The 20,515-nt window shown below is 40.8% G+C and overlaps 1 protein-coding gene across 5 annotated transcripts in view; it reads right to left on the bottom strand.

Annotated features, from left to right (window-relative positions):
* Window positions 1-3,162: 3,162 nt before the first annotated feature.
* The window catches only part of Ppm1a (protein phosphatase, Mg2+/Mn2+ dependent, 1A), a 41,859-nt gene continuing 24,506 nt past the window's right edge, over window positions 3,163-20,515 (bottom strand). For 2 of the 5 annotated variants that reach the window (XM_087552271.1, XM_087552270.1), the window contains 6 exons: window positions 17,745-17,899; window positions 13,649-14,502; window positions 11,188-11,305; window positions 7,199-7,307; window positions 4,882-4,939; window positions 3,163-4,014 (listed from right to left, as the gene is read on the bottom strand). In XM_087552271.1, the coding sequence (XP_087408397.1) occupies window positions 3,985-4,014; window positions 4,882-4,939; window positions 7,199-7,307; window positions 11,188-11,305; window positions 13,649-14,482 (1,149 nt within the window). In that variant the 5' untranslated portion in view covers window positions 14,483-14,502; window positions 17,745-17,899 and the 3' untranslated portion in view covers window positions 3,163-3,984. 5 annotated transcript variants of the gene reach the window in all.

Below are 20,515 nucleotides of genomic sequence, written 5' to 3'. Positions count from 1 at the left end.
TAGATACTATACATTTAGGAAACATGTTCTTAATTATTTCAAGCTTATTCTAAAATACTATATAATTTAAAAGAACTGCAAACCAAAACACACAACACATTATTGTAGGATACAAAGTAAAACCAGGCTTCTAAAATGAAAGGCTTTCAAACGCCTGAAAAAACTAGTTAGGAGACTAGTAAATGTAAAATAGTCATCTCATTACTTCATTACCAGAATATGTGAGAATATATAACGTTCTTGAAGGTCCCTCCAAAGAAAAGTCTCAATGAGAAACACTTATACACTAAAATATTTACAACTCTTCAAAACCAAATTCCATATGGTAAAATTAGTAAAGCCTAAATTAGAGGTAAACCATGAAACTAAAAGTTAAAGCAAAACAGTCTTTTTGGAATCTACTTGTTAAATTCCCTTGCTAATTTGTCAGTAAGCGGGGGTCGCACGACCACTGTAAACACACCGAGAGCCCGACTGTTTCCTGTGAACACTGGTGCTGAGCTGGGAAGACCACAGTTTACCTAGATCCCGCCTGGATGCGGAAGGTGGGAGAACCTTAGCACATCACTGCTGTGACACCAGGAGGAAACGTCAAGGTCTTTTCTTACGGATCACTGTGTCCTCTGAAGAGATGCTAAGACGTCTGTACCTCAGCACTGCAACTTACTCCCAATGCTGAGCATAATTTTCTATTGATGGAATTCGACTTTTGGGGAGAAGAAACTTAAACAATCCCAGGAAATGAAGAAAATACCAACTAACTCTTCTGGGCCGTGACCTACTTTGCTGAAGAAAGCACTAGGGGCGGGATGGAGGTGACACCATGATTTTCTCCACTTATACCAATGATCTACTTATAAGACATACAGTAGATTCTAAATTCTGCTCAACGGTGAACTCCTTGAGAACAAGGACCTACTTTATCTCCTTACGGTCCCGAAGGACTTAGCCTAGAACAGTGTTTTGGCAACACTTTACACTGTGGGAAGCTGAGCTTGGCAGGTTTAATGTGCTCAAATATGGTCATTGTAAGCAGCACTGTAATTCAAACAATTTCCATCACATAACTCATTGTTCTTTAATTTCTTTAAAAAACATTTTTTTTTTCAAACAGGGTGTCACTTTGTAGCCCAGTTTAGTCTTAAACCTATGATCCTTCCGCTTCAGTCTCTCAAGTGCTAGGACCACAGGCGCAGCCCCCACTCTGGGCTTTCCCACTCCAATTTCTAATACTACATGGCAGAAGAAGTTAGGCAGCAGGGACAGCTGCTTAGCTGCCTCATCAAATGATGCACAGGAACTAATGTCTGAGAAGCATTCTGAAGACGAGAAAAGTGGAGATGAGCCAGATGTCTGTGGAGCCCTGGCTGTCCTGAAATTCTCTAGAGACTATAGGATCACACTGGCCTGCACCGCCTCTGCCTCCAGATGCTGGGATTAAAGGTGTGTGCCACCACCGCCCAGCACATATGACCCCTTGTTAAAACAGTAAGAGACACGAAACTTTGAGCAGTAAGTTAGCAAAAGCCTGTTCTGCAGAACTGAATTTCTCACTGACATAAAAGTATATACTATGCATTATGTTAGCATCATACGTGAACTTTTCCCCCCTCCATAAATATTAAAAACAAAACAACCACCAAAGCCCCAAAGACCCTTCCAAAATATCTGAGGCATGTGTGTCCTGAGATGTTGATTATCAGGAAGGAGAATGGGGGTGAAGAATGAAGTGATCCGTGCAGGCACAAGTGTCTCCTTCTCAAGTGTTGCTGGCTTCCACCACGCCATTTCCCCAGGCAGTACGCATACCTACTTTTATGATGCGTACCTTCTTCCTGTAGTTTTTTGCGAACTGTATAGAGTATAGTGCTGACTCACATGGAAAGACTAGTCTTCTCAGGTCCTTACTTCAACCTGTGGTGCCAACACCACCAGAGGACTATTCAGACTTCCTCTTCCAGGCAGGTACAGTGTGGAGACAGCTTTCCATCACGGAAACGTCAGCTTCACACACTCAAGGTTTCCAGGAGGACCCTGGTCGCCTGTCAAATCTCAGTGTCAGTTGTCAGCTCAGCAGCCAGTCTGTGCTAGAAGCACTGATTTTCATAAAATGAACATTTACAACTCTGCAAAGCCACAGCTTAGAACATTACCATACTCCCAACTCTACCACAGGTTTAGACATGAAGCATTTATTGTAAGTTACGTTTAGAACTGGTTCTGTGTTTTGGCTGTTGTGAATTCCTAAATATAAAGAGTACCTCAGATGTTCTTCCTTATTTATGCTGGACTGCTGTGTCAATGAAATACAATGAAGTTAGTTATTCCCCTCAGAGCTAAGAGGGGCGGGCACTGAAGCAGCAGCTGGTACCGCAGCCACAGAAGTCTGCCACACCTCACAGTGCTTTCCCGCGTGTCCTCAACTTGACACTGTCTATTACAAACATGTCATTTCCAAGTTTGAGGGGAAAAACAAATAGAACAGAATGTATTATACTAACTTTTATACACAAAGCTGTGACTGTATTTGACGTTGTGTTGATTGTTTCCTATTGGGGACCTGACTATAACAATCAATCGCATGGAGATAATATGACACCACCTAGAGACGGAGATACAGAAAGTACAGGACAGCAGTCTCTATCATGTGACAGACAGGAAGACTTACTCTTACATGCTTACTTAGGGGGGTTAAGCCTAAATTAAATTAGGTTTATATCTACAATTCCTTAAGCTTTAAATTTATTTTTAAAGGCCAACAGCTAAATATTATCAACATGCTATATTTCAAATCACAAATATATCTTAACCTCTTAGATTCTAAAGACGTGGGTCAATTAAAAGTTACAGGTAAACACACATTCAACACACACACATCTACCATACTGTTAGACTGCCAAACGTTGACAATCATTTTAATTAATAGTAAGGTAAATTCAAGCTGATGCACATCTTAATGGTAAGTAAGCAGCCTGAAAGAAACCCATTAAACAGATTAGGAAACAGCAGACGCCAATCTTCCAATCCACCTGCACCTGGTTGGCAACACCATCCTCCAATAAAAGGAAACGGAACACCTTTCCCTAGGAGGAACATCCCATTTACCCCACATGGGGTTTGAAAGCCGGGATAAAAGAGGAATTACGCATACATGATTAAATCTCTTGTTTGTTAAACCAAGCTTTATTGATAAAATGGAATTCGGAATATCTTACTAGGGACAGCAGCAGGCCCAGCCAATCATGATAGGAACGAAATGTGGCAGTCTCCCACTGAGTGGGAAGCTGCTGCTTGCCAATTAGTAATTAAATGTAAGAACTCATAAAGAGGTGCAGAGAATCAAGGCATGTTAGCCCAAAACTGATAGATGCTCTCATGAATACAGAGGGTCAGCTGTGACACTCTTGGCTACGAGGAGAGGACATCCTACAGACAGGTGAGAAGGGGTGGCTGCACCAACAGGCCAGGCCCTCGCCAGGACACAGAGACGACAGTTCTCCATACACCCTGATGTATAGCTTTGGGAAGTCTTCATAATCATGTGCACATGAGCATCTAGCTATGTGGCTGCTGCTGCTTTCCCTACCCCAAGTCCAGATACAGCATGACTATGTCTGTTGTGCCACACAACAAGCCAAATTTCCTTTATCATTGATAGTGATTTTAAAGCAGTTCATAATTAAATATGAGCACTTTGTACAAGGACAATTACACTTTACAAAAAACCAAAATCATACAACAAAAATTGCTGGAGTCTGATTTACAACATGAATTACGGTTTGAAATCACGCTTACATAAGTCTCAAATTTACAATAAAAAAAAAAATCCATTCTGGGCTGGCTGTTCCATCGCTGAAGCTGTAGTCCCTCACCCATGTCGGACCCCTTCCTTAAGTCGGTGATGGATGTTAAAGGCTCAGCAAGGATGCGCTGATCTCTCTCTCTCTTGGAGGCAAAGGTGAAACCATGGCTAGATGAGCAGCTTTACCACATATCATCAGTTGACGCAGAATCCTTCACATGGGGGAACAAACAAAACAAGGCATTAAATGAAACCTTGAGATACTAAAATGTGTCACTTTCTGAATAATGCAGAAAGACATCAGGCTTTACAACACTCATTGCTAGAGCTTACTTGGTCATTAAAGAATGTAAATGAAACTATGAAATACTAATATTTTATCTGTTTTCTTAAAAAATAAAAACTTGTTTGGCCTGGCCCCACCCACTGACATTTTCCACAAACAAACAAATAAACCCTTTGATTTGGGAAAACAGTGAGGATGGACAAATATATCATTAAACTGAGAGAATCATTAAAAATCGTCACCTATGTCATTTTAAAAGTTCATAAGCTTCAGTGAGCTTTACAACCCTGCAGAGCACGGGAGAGCAGCTCTCAGTGACTCCCAGTTAACAGTAGAAGAAACTACAGTCCTCTGCCATGCCAAAGCTTGAAGGCAGGGACTACTCTAGTGCTTTAGTGACAGAAGGCTCTGGCCCAGGACTGTGGCAAAGATCTTTGTAAGCATAAAAACATCATGGCAATGAACAATCAAAATTCTGCTGCTACTCCTCATAAAACTCGGAATAATCCAAGATTCTGAGCTAAGAGATTCCTAACTTAAATGGTGAAGGTAGGTCTTCCAGAGTTGATCAACTGTAGAGACTGTCTTTGTTTGAGTGAGAGGCCACTCACCATGCTTGTGTCCCCAGCCACTGGGACTCTGCTATATGCAGAGACCAGACCCAGCAGAATTCACAGTACTCACTGAGGCTGCACTAGGAGAACAGTTCCACAGGGAAGGGTGTGCACTGAGGAGAGGGAGAGGGAGGGGAGCAGAGCGAGCGAGCGAGCGAGCGAGCGAGGACGCTACTCACAGTGTCGTCGTTTTTGTAAGGGTTCAGTCTATTGTAAACGGCTTCAATTACATTCCGCCTAAATGTTAAAAACACCAAGTTAATCCTTCAGAAAGTAACCCCTAGCCTGGTGTTCATTAAACTCCAAAAAGTAATCTTAACACTTTGAGCACATTTAGTTTAACTTCTGTGGTCAGCACCAAGCCTGTCAACTCCTGTGTCCTAGTGTTAGAGAGGCGTGGTTACTCTAACACAGAATAAATGTAACAGCTCAGTGCACTAGAGAACACTAGAGCAAAAAGCACAGTTTAAACTAAAAGTATTTATTTTAACAAGCCACCAGCTGGTCTCTCTTTAACTCTCATTTACATGTGTGTGCACATGTGTATGGAGGTCAGAGGACAGTTCACAGGGATCTGCTCCTCTACCTCTACTCTATAGGTTCCAGGGGGAAAAGGCAGGCCGCCAGGCTTGGTGCAGACGCCTTCACACAATTATTAAAAACAAAACAAACAAACAAAAAAACAAAAAAACCCAAAGAGGGCTGGAGAGCTGGCTCAGTAGTTAAGAGCACTGACTGCTCTTCCACAAGTCCTGAGTTCAATTCCCAGCAACCACATGGTGGCTCACAACCATCTGTAATGGGATCCGATGCCCTCTTCCTTCTGGTGTCTGAAGACAGCTACAGTGTACTCAAATAAATAAATAAATACATACATACATACATACATACATACATACATACATCTTTAAGAAAGATCTGGCCTAGGGAGTTAGTTAGCTCAGCTGGCAAAGACGGTGTTATCTCACAAGCGCAGGCCCACCTGGGACCCCAGCACCCACATGGCGGCCTGCACCTGTAACTTCAGCACTAGAAGGGAGGTGGGAACAAGCAGAGCCTTGGACCTTACTGGTCAGCTAGCTACTGAGTTCTGGGGTAGAGTCCCAGTGTCAAACATAAGTACAAGAGCAGAGGAAGAGGCTGTCTGCCTTATGTAACCTCTGGCCTCCAGTACGTGTACTCACACACACACACACACACACACACACACACACACACACACACGTGCACACACACTAAAGCCTACATGGCCCCTATTTCAACTTGAGCTGCAAGTGTGCAACATCTGTGCCAGTCGTAAGTCACACTGGCTAAGGACGAGACCACAGCTTCAAAATGGAAGCAATGTTAACACGTTACAGTAAAAGAATCCACCATATATAATGTCTTCGCTTTTCTTGACATCCCTTAAAAAAAAAAAAAAAAAAACAAACCAAAAACCTACAAAACCCCTAAAATGTACATTTCCATGACAAGTATAGAAATTAGTCTTTACGTTTATTTTATTTTAAAATCAGGCTGTGTGTGGTAGTACAGGCCTACACCTCAGCTTGTGCAGCTGAGGCAGGATTAGCTGCGTTAGGAGCCAGCCTGGACTGTACATATCTCAAAAGGAAAAGAAAGAAAAAATGACAAAGCACTTGCCTATCGAGCATGTGGCTTCAGTACCACACCCCCCCTCAACACACACACACACACACACACACACACACACACACACACACACACACACACACACGCTACAGCCTCCACACTTCTAAAACTGACTGGAAGCAATATGTACAGTCATATCAAAGATAGTCACAGAATGAAAAGTTTTCAAAAAATACAAGTTTGAATAGGGTCTTTTCTAATCCCTGGTGAAATGATCACAAAAACTATAGGTAAACATGCAAACTACAGAAAATGAAAGAAATGGTCAAAATATCACTTAGTGCCAAGCACTAAATGAAGGAAAAAATAAAACCCTTAAATTCCATAATGTATACTGTTAATGACAGATGTGTAAGCTTAACAGCTACCACACATCAGTATGGTTCCAACCATACAGTATGGTTGTGATACAGGAAGGGCAAAAAGGTCTACCCTTTCTGACAGTAAACACTAACCAACAATAAAATACTGGAAAATACAGACATACAGAAAACATTGCTCAGATTGAAGACAATCTTTAAAGTGTTAAGTCATACAAGAGTGACCACAAAACAAAAAAACACACAAAAACCAAAACAAACAAGGAAACCCAGTGTTACTATAGCCACTTAATACGTTTGTAGTGTCATATACTTTCATTTAAAATATTCTCACAATATTATTCCATTTATTCTTTGTTACCCAAGCTTCTACTAAGAAGGATCTCAGTACAATCATTAAGGGTGATGTTCCAGTACTGATCTGAAACAAGCACACTTCCTAACAGTGAGGACGCTCCCCAGACACTCGGAGTAAACGCAGTTCTCTACACACATCGGCCAAGGGCATGCACAACATACTCACTTGCTTGCCAGTTCACCCCCTGGTGGGAGGCTGGGGATGTTCTCACTGGCTAACGTGCGCATCACATGGACTAAGTCAGGGACGCCTTCCCCCTGCTTCTTTATGATTTCTGGGAATCAGAAGTACTTTTTTTGTAAGTGTTATCAAAACTCAATTTTTAAAACACTGAAACAAAAGCATCTTAGGTATCACAGTATTTACTTTCACCACACCTGAGATTTTCTAAACTCGTACAAAATCAATCACTTATCCTCAAAAATTAAAGAACAAAGGATGTAGGAAAAGATGAAATATTTACTTCAATAAATAAAAACAAGACAAAAATGTAAAAAGAAAAAAATACACCTAGTTAACTTTATCTGTTACGAAATCAAGGACTTGTGCACACAAATGAAGATTTCCTTTTTTTAAGATGCTGATTAGTTACTGTTGAGATCAACTCCTGTCCTTACACTGGATTCAAGTTTTCTGTACTTTACCTAGGAAAATACATTGCACATACATACATACATACATACATAAACAAACAAATAAATAAATAAACAAACTAACTCAGGACTTGAAGAATCCTTTAAGTATAGGGCAATTTACATCTCTGTCTCTATCATTTAACCCATCTTTATAGTTGCAACATGACTTAAATACCATGCACATTATAGACCTGCACATCACTGCAGGTCAATTTTCCTCTAATATAGCTTTAAATGATATATAGACCATTCCCTTCATTTGTTATTTAAGCAAGGTTTTAAATGAAAAAGGTCTAAATTTAATGACAAAAATATTAAGAACAGAAAAGACTTAAAAAGCTGCATTTAAAATTAGTTTCAGAGCATCCAGTTACTAGGTGTGCACTGAAGCGACTACAGATGCAGTGTTATTCTTATCACAAAACAGCCCAAGCCACAGACACGGAGCCTTACCAGGACTCCAAACTAAGTCAAGGCATCATTGGAAACTTAGCAATTTATTCTCAGTGCAAACTTCAGCTAAAGGCATTTATAACTTTTTATTTCTCAACATTTACATTAAGAAATTGTATTTTTCTTTGCCACTCAGGCAAGAAATTATCATTTTGTTCTCCAAGTGTAAACACCTCTGAAATTAACAATGTATATAAAAAATTTAATTCTCTAACCACACCTCTAAATTTTACTTCACACCATTAAAAGCACAAACAAGTTAAAGACATTGCTACCCGTAAAATCTCTTTAAATGGTTCAAAATTGTCCTTCTAAAATAAAGGCCAAATTTACCACCTATTATATTATTGTATGCCTTCTTTCCTTAAAACAAAAACAAAACAAAACAAAGCAGTCTTAAATCTGAACAAAAAGCAAAGATCTCAGATTTGGTTTGCCAAATTCCTTTATTGTGTAATCTTTAACATTTTGGCATATCGATTTTCTACATGGTTCTAGTGCTGAAAATCTACTATACAAAAATAAAGGGATTTGATGCTTACCTAAGCTACACAAGTTCACAATCTATAACTGTAACACACAACACAGTGTCTACTAAGCCAATACAATCATTTGGTTAGAGCTCTAGATACAAGAGAAATGAACACTGATGAGAAAACCCACTGTATTCGATGTAGCTTACATCTTCACTCAAATATGTTAGGATATTTTGTGAAGAATACAGGAAAATAAGTTATTTTAAGAATAATAAAGGCTTTAGAAACAATTAGAATCTCTTATTTGATGTGGGACAATCATTTAAACTGAACAATTACACTATCCCTCTTCCTTCAGCTTCTAGAAAAGTACTGAATGAGAAGAAAATTATTTGAATTGTTCTTGGACTATACATTTTAACGAGCTTGGTACTTTCATAAAGAATATGTAGGTCACAAATTCTCTTGTGTTTCATGAGCACAGACACGAACATAAGTGTTCCCTGCACAAGAGTGATTTTTCAGGGAGCCCAGTGAGCAGCAGCAGGGGCGAGAAGGTCACACAGGTGACCCTGAAGTGCCCGAGGACTACAGCACAGCAGCGCTCTGCTTACAATGGAGTGGTCTTTACAGCCACTCCCTAAAGTAAGGGGGACACAACAGGACGAGGGGAGCACTATCCTTTCCAGTGCTGTAGACACAGAACCACGAATGTTGACAGCACATCAATGAGGCTTAGTAGGCCACAACAACTTAGTCAAGGCATATATTTTAAAAACAAAAAGGTATTTGGTGCCTGTTTTAGAAGCTGTGTATCTTCATTTAAGACATACATCATTTACAGTGCAAAGTTACATTCTATGCCTTTAGATAGCAGCAACTTTAACTAACATTATTTTCTCTTTAGTTGCATCTCATCAGAGCTAAAAATACCATACTTAATTTATGACATATTACCTCCAACTGCATGGTAAACACTTGAACATAGCAAAAATATTGACTATTAATGTAAACTCTGCCCAGGTGGCAATTCTCACTTGATAGTATGAAATATAAAACTTAAAATATAAAGTTATATGTAGTGAATGTTTGATAATTCCACCAAAAACTTAACTTTAAAATAAAGCACGCTTAAAGAGAAAAATAGCAATTTATTCCTAAAACTGGATCTCACTTCATAATAAAAATACTAAGTACTTATAATTTCTTTATACCAATAAAACGTATGCCTGGGTTGAGGTGCCAAAACATCAACACGAACTTATCCTATGCATACTTTTTGGCTTCATATTTTTCTACTGATCAACAATTTACACCAATCACTGTAACAGTCTACGTATTTTTAACTTTACTGTTTTATCTACAAATAACATGTTGGAATTATGTAAGATGTGGAAAAATTACACGAGCCTTAAAACTAGTGAGGAAAAATGCATTGACTAGTGCACTCGATGAGCGAAATGCTAAACAGTACAAACACAGACATTACCATAAAAGGAGGGAGGGGATAAGAACGAAACCTTCTCGGGCCTCTAGAAACACTGCAACCAAAACCAAGCATGATTCTAACAGACAGATTACAAATGAAATTGAGCAATTGAAAGGGAAAATAAAATTAAGATGCACACTAATTTTCATAATGAAGACACAATGAGACACAAAAAGACATGGTAGGTAGGTCAATGTTTGCATGCCAATTACGGTATCAGAAGAGTCAGGCGTACTTTTTACACGGGAGTGCTTCTGCTTCTAGGGCCTGCACGATCTACATACTTACTGTATACTCCACACAGTGAACCTACTGTCTATGGAGACAATGATTAGGCTTAAACTTGGTGAACAGCTTCAAAGATCATGTGAGGGCCAAGGTGCGCCTCAGAGGGAAATGCTTCCCTTCTGCCCAAGAGACCTTAGATTTGATCCCCAGTTCCACAACCAACAAAAGATGAATTTCTCCAAATAGTTAAAAGCATTCCTTTTTCCCCTTTGAGGCGCCAGCACTTCCCGTTTGTTCTAAGGTGATCTGCAGAGACATCAGAATCACACTCCTGGGGCTGCAGGCTACTTTCTCCATTTCCCAGGGGAATTCCCGCCAGGCCTGTGCTGTAAGCTCAAACACTCACGACTTAGGAGTAAAGCCAAAGTCTAAAAGCTGTGGGACCTGGCGGTCGTCACTGACCTGCTGACCTTCAAGTTCTCAAAACCAAAACAAAACCACCCAAAATCCAACCAACCATACACAGGTAATTAAAAACATTCCGGAGACTTGGAGTAAATGTGCACATCTTTTCAGAGAGAAGACATTCAAATGGGGCCATCAGGCTTTCCTGGCGTGGGATTACTCATGCCAGGGAATTCAACAAGAAGCTTACAGCCGTGCTTCAGTCACTTGCACGTCTCCTAACCATAGTGCACAGGGCCCGGGACACACATCCAAATAAATGGTTACTACAGAACATCCTTTCCACTTTTACACACTGAGTACTACATGCCAAAGGCTGTAACAAACTAAAGCCTTTCTAAATGTTAAGACTTGTGCTGAAGGGTTTGGTTTTTAAAGCAAGCTACTTATTTTTGTTAAATGATCCACCTTCTACTCTGTTCTCCAGGTACTTGTCCAGCTCTGCCTCCTTCTTCACCGCCTCTGCTGAGACTTTAGGCGCGTTTGGAAAGCAGATCAAAATCACACTCATGTTGTCTCGACTTCCCTGGGAAGAAAAGGCCAAGAGAATGTTTGATTTTCCTTCTATTCTTTAAAACCTTGATTATCTTTATAACTTGCCAACTGTAACTACATCGTTTATTTGTAAGGAGAAAAAAATAGGCACATATATGGGAGGTCACGAGCCTCCATGCAGCGCACCAGCAGCATCCCAGAGGAATCGTCCCAGGCTACATCCAATGTGGGAATATTCTTTGGTGACCGCTCTGCTTCAAGCAGCCTACCATGTGGGTAACGTACAGCCGCACGCGGCCATGAAACATGGCAGAGACTGCCAGTACTGGTCTCTACAAATTTATACTTATATGGGTTAATGAATGTTTCTGAAGTACAAATGCCCACTCAAAAGGAAAACTAGAGCAAGTTTATATCTCTCTTTTCTTTCTTTTTCTTCCTTCCTTCCTGTCTTTTTCTTTTTCTCAAGACAGGGTTTCAACAGAGCAAGTCTGGCTGCCCTGGAACTCACTTTGTAGACCAGCCTGTCCTCAGACTCAGAGATCTACCTACCTCTGCCTCGTGTGGGGATTGAAAGATGTGGGCCACCACGCCTGGCCCATACTTCACTTCCTTGCTTTTAGTATTTAATTGAGCTCTATGGAAAACTGACCCTACGTATAGTAAACAACAAATAATTCAAATAGTTTAATATCAAAGACAGACTCTTATAAGGAATATATAATTATAAATGTGGCAAGTGCTAAGGTACCGAATTATTTTAAGACAGCATGAAAAAAGTATAATTTCAATAACTTTTCAAGTTTTTATTTAGCTGATATCACTTAACTCTCCAGGACTCTCCAGCGAACCTAGCGAAAGGCGGCCGAGCCTTACACTGAGTGGTAACGACCACTTGCACCTTGCTCAGGTCTCCGAGATTTAGGAACTGACAGCATTCTAACTAGCAGTCTGTCACTCTGCTGCCCACTGAAAACTCACAGGCTAGATGTTACGTGAACTTTATTTCTGGCATAATTAAGATTTTTCACTGAATTGAATGTATGGATATATAAAGGTCTGTTTCCCGATAATAAGTCATGGAACATCACTGACAAAGAACAACGTGGTAGAAACAACAGGACGCTAAGTCAAGGACCCACATTTTCTAGTCTGGATGGTTGCGATTTAAGTTGTGTAACATTGTAGAAATGAATGCTGAGTTCTCCAGGAGAGTCAGCAGCATGTTTTGACTACAGATTTATTATCTATCAGTCTAGAGTACACAAACACACACACGAATCCTTGATAGCCCTATAAGTCAGGTATTATCTATATTTTATAGCCGGGAGAGGTTGAGCAACTTGCTTAAGACGACTGAAGAGTACAAAAGTAACAGAGGTAGGCCTTGATCCCAGGTCTGCCTGACTTTTAAGTCCACAGAACCTTATCTGGCTTCAGCTTCCTTATCTGTAAATAAAGGGGTTCGACTAGCTTATCTGTATACATGATTCCACTGGATCCACCTAACAGCCAAGAGCCCCAGACAGGGTAATCTCTGTTCTCTCTTATATAACAAATAAAAAGCTTACCTAACTCAAGTCATGGGTTCTCATAGTAAGTCCTTCTGACTCTACATCCAAGACTGTGCACTACACCATACCCAATACTCAATTCTTTTGTATGGATGCTATAATCACTGAACTAGAATTTCAAAGCATTTCTAGAACTTACAATACTGAGCTACAAACTTTCCCACCCTCTTTTTCTTTTTCTTTTTCTTTTTTTCAGAGCTGGGGACCGAACCCAGGGCCTTGCGCTTGCTAGGCAAGCGCTCTACCACTGAGCCAAATCCCCAACCCCACTTTCCCACCCTCTTACTCATGCACACGGATCTTTTTACCTCTAATTTCTTTTGTAGTACTAAAAAGCCTAAGTACTTGGGGGCTGGAGAGATGGCTCAGTGGTTAAGAGTGCTGGCTGCTCTTCCAGGTCCTGAGTTCAATTCCCAGCAACCACATGGTGGCTCACAACTGTCTGTAATCCCTATAATCTGATTCTCCTTCTGGTGTTCATGAGAAGAGAATGAATACAAACGCGCACACACACGCGCACACACACGCGCACACACACGCGCACACACACGCGCACACACACACACACACACACACACTCTCTCTCTCTCTCATGGTTAAGAACTAATCATTTAGATACAACTCTTGCAAACACATGGTGGTAACTGGCTAATTTCTGAAGTGCCCCTTTATTTTCAGTTGGTGAAGAATATCCTATATTTGTGTTTAAAAAAATCCTTTTGAGATCTACAGGCTCTAAGATGACTAAAGGGGAACAGTAACTATGGCAGAGAGTTGACTGAAGGAAAGCGTCTGGCTACCTTATACAAACAGGTGTCGACTACTTCATTGCAAACTTTCTCAAGGTCATCAGTGACTTCAAGTCTGGATCTCACAAAGTCACAGAGCTCTTCGTTGCCCATGACGTCCCAGATGCCATCACATGCAAGAATGATGAACTGGTCATCTTCTTCAGACCTTTCAATATCATGGACTTCAGGCTCTGGCGAGACAAGCTGCTCTGTGGGACCTTTTCCATGGACACATTTGTAATCAAAATCCCCAAGAGCTCTTGATACAGCCAGAGAGCCATTGACACGCTGAATCATCACAGAGCCCCCTGCATTCTGAATTCGTTCTTTTTCCAGAGGATTACTTGGTTTATGGTCTTGAGTGAAGAAGTGAACTTTTCTATTTCTACAAAGTAAACCTCTTGAGTCCCCACAGTTAATGAAATAAGTATGTTGGGGAGAAATTAAGACACCCACAGCTGTTGACCCACTTCTATCTGCACCGTGTTTCTTCTCTGACATAACTCTCATGTGTTCATCAATCTCCAGAAAACCTGTTCTGATTCCGTTCTTTACGTTTTCCACAGAGGGTGCTCCTGCAGAGCCTTTAAAATCCTGGTTATTGGTGATGTGATCTAACAAGTGCTCACAGCAGTATTTGGCAACCTGAGAACCAGCATGCCCATCATATACAGCAAAGAATGACCATGTCTCAAGTCCACTTGGCAAACCGATCACAGCCGTATGTGCATCCTCCATTTCAACTCGCCAACCTTGCATGCTGCTTAGGCCGTATCGCAACCCGTTCCCCTGGCCCTGGGCATTATGCTTTTCCATCTTTGGCTTGTCTAAAAATGCTCCCATTATGACTTGATCCTCTAGATCTGTAAAGGAAGAGAAATAAGAAAGTCAGGAATTGTCTTTGAAATAAAACACATGTCTCTATGCAGAATCTACAAGAAGGAAGCTGGAAAAACAGAGGCTATGCCGAAAGCATTATTGCTGACTTGGAATGTGGAGATTAACAAGAACGGGAGGGCTGATCAAGTACAGCTCAACTAGACAAGCAGAGGGAACGAAATCACCAGGAGAAGAAGAGCTTGTATGGCTCTTCTGATACCGAGGGATCAGCAATGACCACTGACTTACATGAACCAGCAAGATTTCAGCATGCACTCAAGACAGGCAGTCTTGCGATTACTTATCACCAATCAAGAAAAGACAAATTAATTCATAGAACATACAAGTATCTTCTACTTCAGGTCCCTTGGCTGAATGCTCAGGAATTGTCAGCGTTTGATTCCAAGCTATTTAGTTTTGTTTCCACAATTAGAAACCTCTGTAAAAGCAAGTAATTTACTCACTCTGGTCTAAATTTTCAGAGTCTTTCTTTAAACCCTTGCACATTCATTCTCTTTAGCTAGAATATCCTGGCAAATGTCTTTACTACCAAAAAACTACACCTGTATCTATCCTTTAAAGTCTAGTTCAGACTTGACTTCCTTCATCAGACTTGTCAGTCTTTGATAAGACCAATCAGTTATTAAACGAGTCAGTTTCGATTTTCAAGTCGCAACAAAATAAATGACAATTTTACTATACAGAATGTAACCAAGCTAATCTCATAATTAAACTAATAGTAATTGCAAGTGTCATTATTATGCTCTGAAGACCCTAGGAATAAAACATATGAGAGATTCAAAGGGTCTAGGTAGGCTCATCTAATCCTTTGCCAAGATTTAGCCAGATCTCAGGTCTAGAATGGACTCATACAGGCAGACACAGGAGGTCAAGATTTAGGCTGGCCCTTGCTCAAACAACATTTTAGTAATGCAGACTTCAGTCCAAGTAATCAAATGAGTCATACATTAAATAAAATCTTGAAATAGAATACAGTATCAGAGAGAGAAAGGATGTTGAGGAACTTACTGTGTTAATAATAATAATAAGCATGAAGTTCTGAAACTAGGATATTAAGCACCAGTAAATGATAAATTCAGAAATGGTATGGAAAACCCCTTAGAGAAAAAGTAAGAAATTTTGTTCTGTAGCAATTACCCCTCCCACCTTTTTCTTTCCTCAAAAACTCATGCACTGGGAGAGAAAACTCAACTAACTCCTCCCGACTTCCACTTGTGTGCACACATGCACATGTACTATAAAACTCAAAAGATTAAATTTAAAAAAAATTTCCATTTGATTTATAAGGCATATCAAAGTTGCAAATCTCTGGGAATGGGGGAATCAGACGGAGTACATACAGTATGATGGATTAGTTAAAATCGAGATCTGGGGGTTGGGGATTTAGCTCAGTGGTAGAGCGCTTGCCTAGGAAGCGCAAGGCCCTGGGTTCGGACCCCAGCTCGGGGTGGGGGGGGGGTAAATAAAATCGAGATCTGTGGCTCAAGCCTATAATCCTAGTAGAGGCAGGTGATCCCCTCACCCCCTGCAAAAAATCTAGAAGGGAAAAGAAGCTAGTGGATAGGAATCAAAGGGAAAAATCAACTCAAATCTACAACTGGAAATAATAAGGAGGAAGTGAGTCTATCACTAGAAGTGGGGAGGCAGGAGTAAAACTCAAACTGAAGTTCATTTAATAGACAAACCAACAAGAAAAACCAGGAACCACAGATTTTCCCAACATCAAGCCCTAAAGAACACCGCCAACATTAGACTGCTAAGTTAAACACTGACTTTACTTCTTACTCACAGTGTGACCACAATAAGTGTGAAGCCACTAGCTTTTCTGGATCCTTTTCATCTGTGTTATAAAATGTTAATCTTTCTTTTCTTTCTCCCTCCCCCGCCCCCTTATTAAAAAAAAATGGTCTCACTGTGTAGCTCTGGCTGGCCTGAAACTCAGAGATCTACCTGCCTCAGCTCCTGGAGTGCTGGGATTAAAGGTATGGCTTAAGGTCCTGATCTTCCGGGATTCTTACAAGGAATAAATGTACAGTGCAGCCAGCACACTATAAACACTATAGATCACTTTCCCACCAGAGGAGGGAACCAGCTATAAGGGGTTTCTCTTGGACAACAGCTTTGTCTGCTGCTTAGCAAAAAGCTTGAGCATTATGTATGTTGGGGGTTGGGTGCAGAATCTGAACTCAGAGACTCACTCATGCTAGGTTAAGTAGTCTACCAATAAGCTATACATTTATCTCTTGTGTAACAAATACATTTTAAAACATACTTTAAACACGTTAATAGTAAACAGGGGATGGAGGCAATTAAAAAATGCCATTTCTTGCCTGGCTGACAATATCAAAGTTGGGAAGAATGTGAGGAAACAGAAACTAGTGACTGCACTGACAGCGAAAGCTAGGAAATATGCACATGCCAGCTCAGTGACCCTAGTGACCTATTCCAGAGCAGTGTGCTATGAACAGCAGACAATGCCCAGGTTATGGAGTCACCTTTGTGGTTGTCTGTCCTGTATCTTACAAGCTGGAGTAAGGCAACAAAAGTAAGCGAATACCATGTCTCCAAATGAATGTTCCAGATGTACACTTATATTAACAAGCTCAACTACATACATCAGGATTCTTACTATGGTCAGTTAAGGAACTGGGAACACACCATCTTAGAGAAACTGTCCCATCTGACAAAGACAATGTGTACAGTGACCATCACTAAGAGCTATAATCGCAAACCTCGGAAATAACCTGATTCTGAAAAGGCAGAAAAGATAGTAAAGGGATAGCATTTAACAGACATTGGACTCTATCATACGTTTTTCCCAACAAAAGGCAGTATCTTGTTGAGTAATGCAGAAAAGCAATTCTACGTACACATGTTATAGCATATCAACAAGGACAGTGGCTGCAAACTCCACGAGCACAGGGACTTTATTCACTGTGCACTCCAGCACTCAGAGCCTAACAGCAGAGACGCAATAGCACATCATAGTGTTAGTTTCTCTCTGGGAAGAAAAGAGACAGTGAGTTTAGGAAGCAAGTCTGGCTGTACTAAAGGGACAAGGAGGATTTGAGGAACAACTGCTTCCTCTAAAGTGTACTCAACTCTTTCAATAGTTACCTCTACCAACAAGTCCAGAGAAAGCCAAGTCATGTTTTAAAAGCACGTGGAATTCTCTTAAAAAGTAACCCATAGCCCACACTCTCACCTCTCAGCAACTAGACAAGATATTAGTGAATTATCACAGGCGTAGAAGTAACGTGGCGCCAAGCAGTGGTGGTGCACGCCTTTCATCCCAGCACTCAGATTCCGAGTCTAACACCTACTTGGGTACACACAAGTATTGGCAGCTGATCTGATGATCTGCATTTCAAAACAAAGTGCCACAGTGAACGTCATGAGTCCTTTAAAATGAAACCAACTTCTAAACTCACTCATTAAAGGTCCACCTGGTTTTTCCTGTGGTGCTAGAATAGAAACAAGCCCAGGACCTGGTATATGACACAGTTTATAGCAAAACTACATCCCTCTCACTAAGTTTGCCCCTCTCATGAAGCAAAGCTAATGTAATAATCTACTAGTCATGAGGCTTAATCTTCTAAGAATTAAACTGAATGGGAGTTCTAAAAAGCTCCTATGCTTTACTGTTGACCTTATAAGAAATGTAATAGTAAACATGGAAGCAACATGACTGCAAATTAAAAGGTAGAACAGATAAATAAGTGGATACTATTTATGCTATGCTATGCTATGCTATACTGAGCATCCCTATGTAACTCCACATTAGCTCCTAAACACAAAGTATTGCCCATTTTGGGCCATCTTTTAAAAAAAAAAAGACCAAGTCAAACTACATTTGTTTGCCTGTAGACACAGTCTAATAAAAAACTCCCGTTTCTATGCCAAATCGACATATGTAAACAATGTGAGGAAAATGATGCTCTTAGCAAATGATACCATATAATGAATAAAGCAGTATTTAGTGTGGGTATTTATGGTGGGGGTTGGTGAGATTCAAGGACATACTCAAATAACAAAAGATCACTGCTTAACTGGCATTGCAACAGGAAGGATGTTGGGAACCAAAGAGCCTCTGATGAGCATTAAAATAGATAGTTATAAAGACGGGTGTATCTAGAATAGATCTGCTTAGTAGCAACCTAAAGGTGGAAAGGAAATTCAGAGAGAAGTGCACACAGTAAGAGGCAAGAAGCTTCTCAGGGAAAGAGGGGTTGGGAGGACAGTAGTAGCTAAAGGCATAGGAAGCAACGCACAGCATGGCAAAATGGGAGTTATATGCAGGAGATGCAAAATACATGTATACTAGTGCCATCAAATTTTTACACTTTATATAGCCCATCAGTGCTTCTGTCTGATGAACTTCGTCCTCGAAGGGTCTGCTGGCTTCTGGAGTGTATACTGAATAGTATCAGGGTCCACTGGCTTCTGGAGTGTATACTGAATAGTATCAGGGTCCGCTGGCTTCTGGAGTGTATACTGAATAGTATCAGGGTCCCCTGGCTTCTGGAGTGTATACTGAATAGTATCAGGCAACACACGAACAGCTACAGTTCAGGGAAGCAACACACACTACCTGCAGTCACACTTCTGAGAAGGATCACTTAAACCACACAAAGCACTTTTAATTTCCCAAGCCATGACAGCTACCTCGGGGTTGGGTATTTAGCTCAGTGTTAGAGCGCTTGCCTAGCAAGCGCAAGGCCCTGGGTTCAGTCCCCAGCTCTGAAAAAAAAAAAAAAAAAAAGAAAAGAAAAAAGGAAAAAAAAAAAGACAGCTACCTCAAGGTTATCCGTAGAAATGAAAAAAGGGGGGGGGGGAGCATAAAAACTAAAGCAAATTGGGAGTAAAGACCTTCCATGAAGGAAAACATAAAACAGAAATGCATCTATATTTACAAATGTAATTCTGATATAAATACAGAAGCAAGCTGTCAAGAACTATATCATAAACAAGAAGGCACAGGAGAAGAGAGGTGAGGCTGGGATGAGGCTCCAGATTTCTAGACAGACACTGCAATTCTACACATGGCATCACATGGACATGAATGATCAGGGCCTGTTAGAGACAAATGAAGTAAGTGCTCAAGGTTCTGAGAGAACAAACACAGTAAGAAAACCCAACTTCCCCAGAGTTAACATTGTTCCCTGCCTACAAGTCTGTATGTATCATTTCCTAAACACCTATACTTCCAAGAGGGGGAAAAAGTCTAAAATTATTATTCAAGGACAGGGAGACAGACACACACACACACACACACACACATACACACACACACACACACACACACACACACAGCACCTTAAACATAAAAGGCTGTGTCTTTCATAAAAAGTCAAAAAGGTAGACTGTATTAGCTACAAATCAGAACCTATCAATCAAGCCAGGATGACACTGAACAATGCTGTCATTTCTTCAAAGGCATACTGAAAATCGTTTTCTGGAAATGAAAAAGATGAAAACCAGAAAGTTGCAATGGAGAGGACATGGGAGTGAGGGTCAGCAAATGATCCTTTCTGAACTCATCCTGCCTCACATGCATCTTTCCTAATAGACTATTTCTTGCCTATGATAAACCCTCCTGTGAGAGCTCTGGCGTTTGAGACTCTTCTGGGCGCCCACATTATCTTCCTGGGCTCTTTCACGTCTTGCTTTTTTGAGACAGGGTTTCTGTAGAGTGGCCCTGGCTGGCCAGGAACTTGCTATATAAGTAAGGCCAGCCTCAAACTCAGAGGTCCTGGAACTCACTGTTCAGAAGTGCTGGGGTTAAAAGTGTGTGCTATATCAGGCCTTGAATGTGGCATAAGTGTACTCAAGTGACCACCAAAACCTTCCTGCTCTCCTAGCTGCCGGTCATGTTCCTGCTCTCCTGGCTGTCCAACTGCTTCTCTTTTAACCTTTCTGAAAAGTGATGATCCCACAGTGGTGCTTGGCCAGGGTCCTCCAAGACACTTTACCTAA

This window comes from Rattus norvegicus, chromosome 6, assembly GCF_021556685.1.
Source record: "Rattus norvegicus strain SHRSP/BbbUtx chromosome 6, alternate assembly SHRSP_T2T, whole genome shotgun sequence".
Lineage (NCBI taxonomy): Eukaryota > Metazoa > Chordata > Mammalia > Rodentia > Muridae > Rattus > Rattus norvegicus.
The sequence above is the reverse complement of the archived record's forward strand: the minus strand, read 5'-3'. Positions and strand labels throughout refer to the sequence as shown.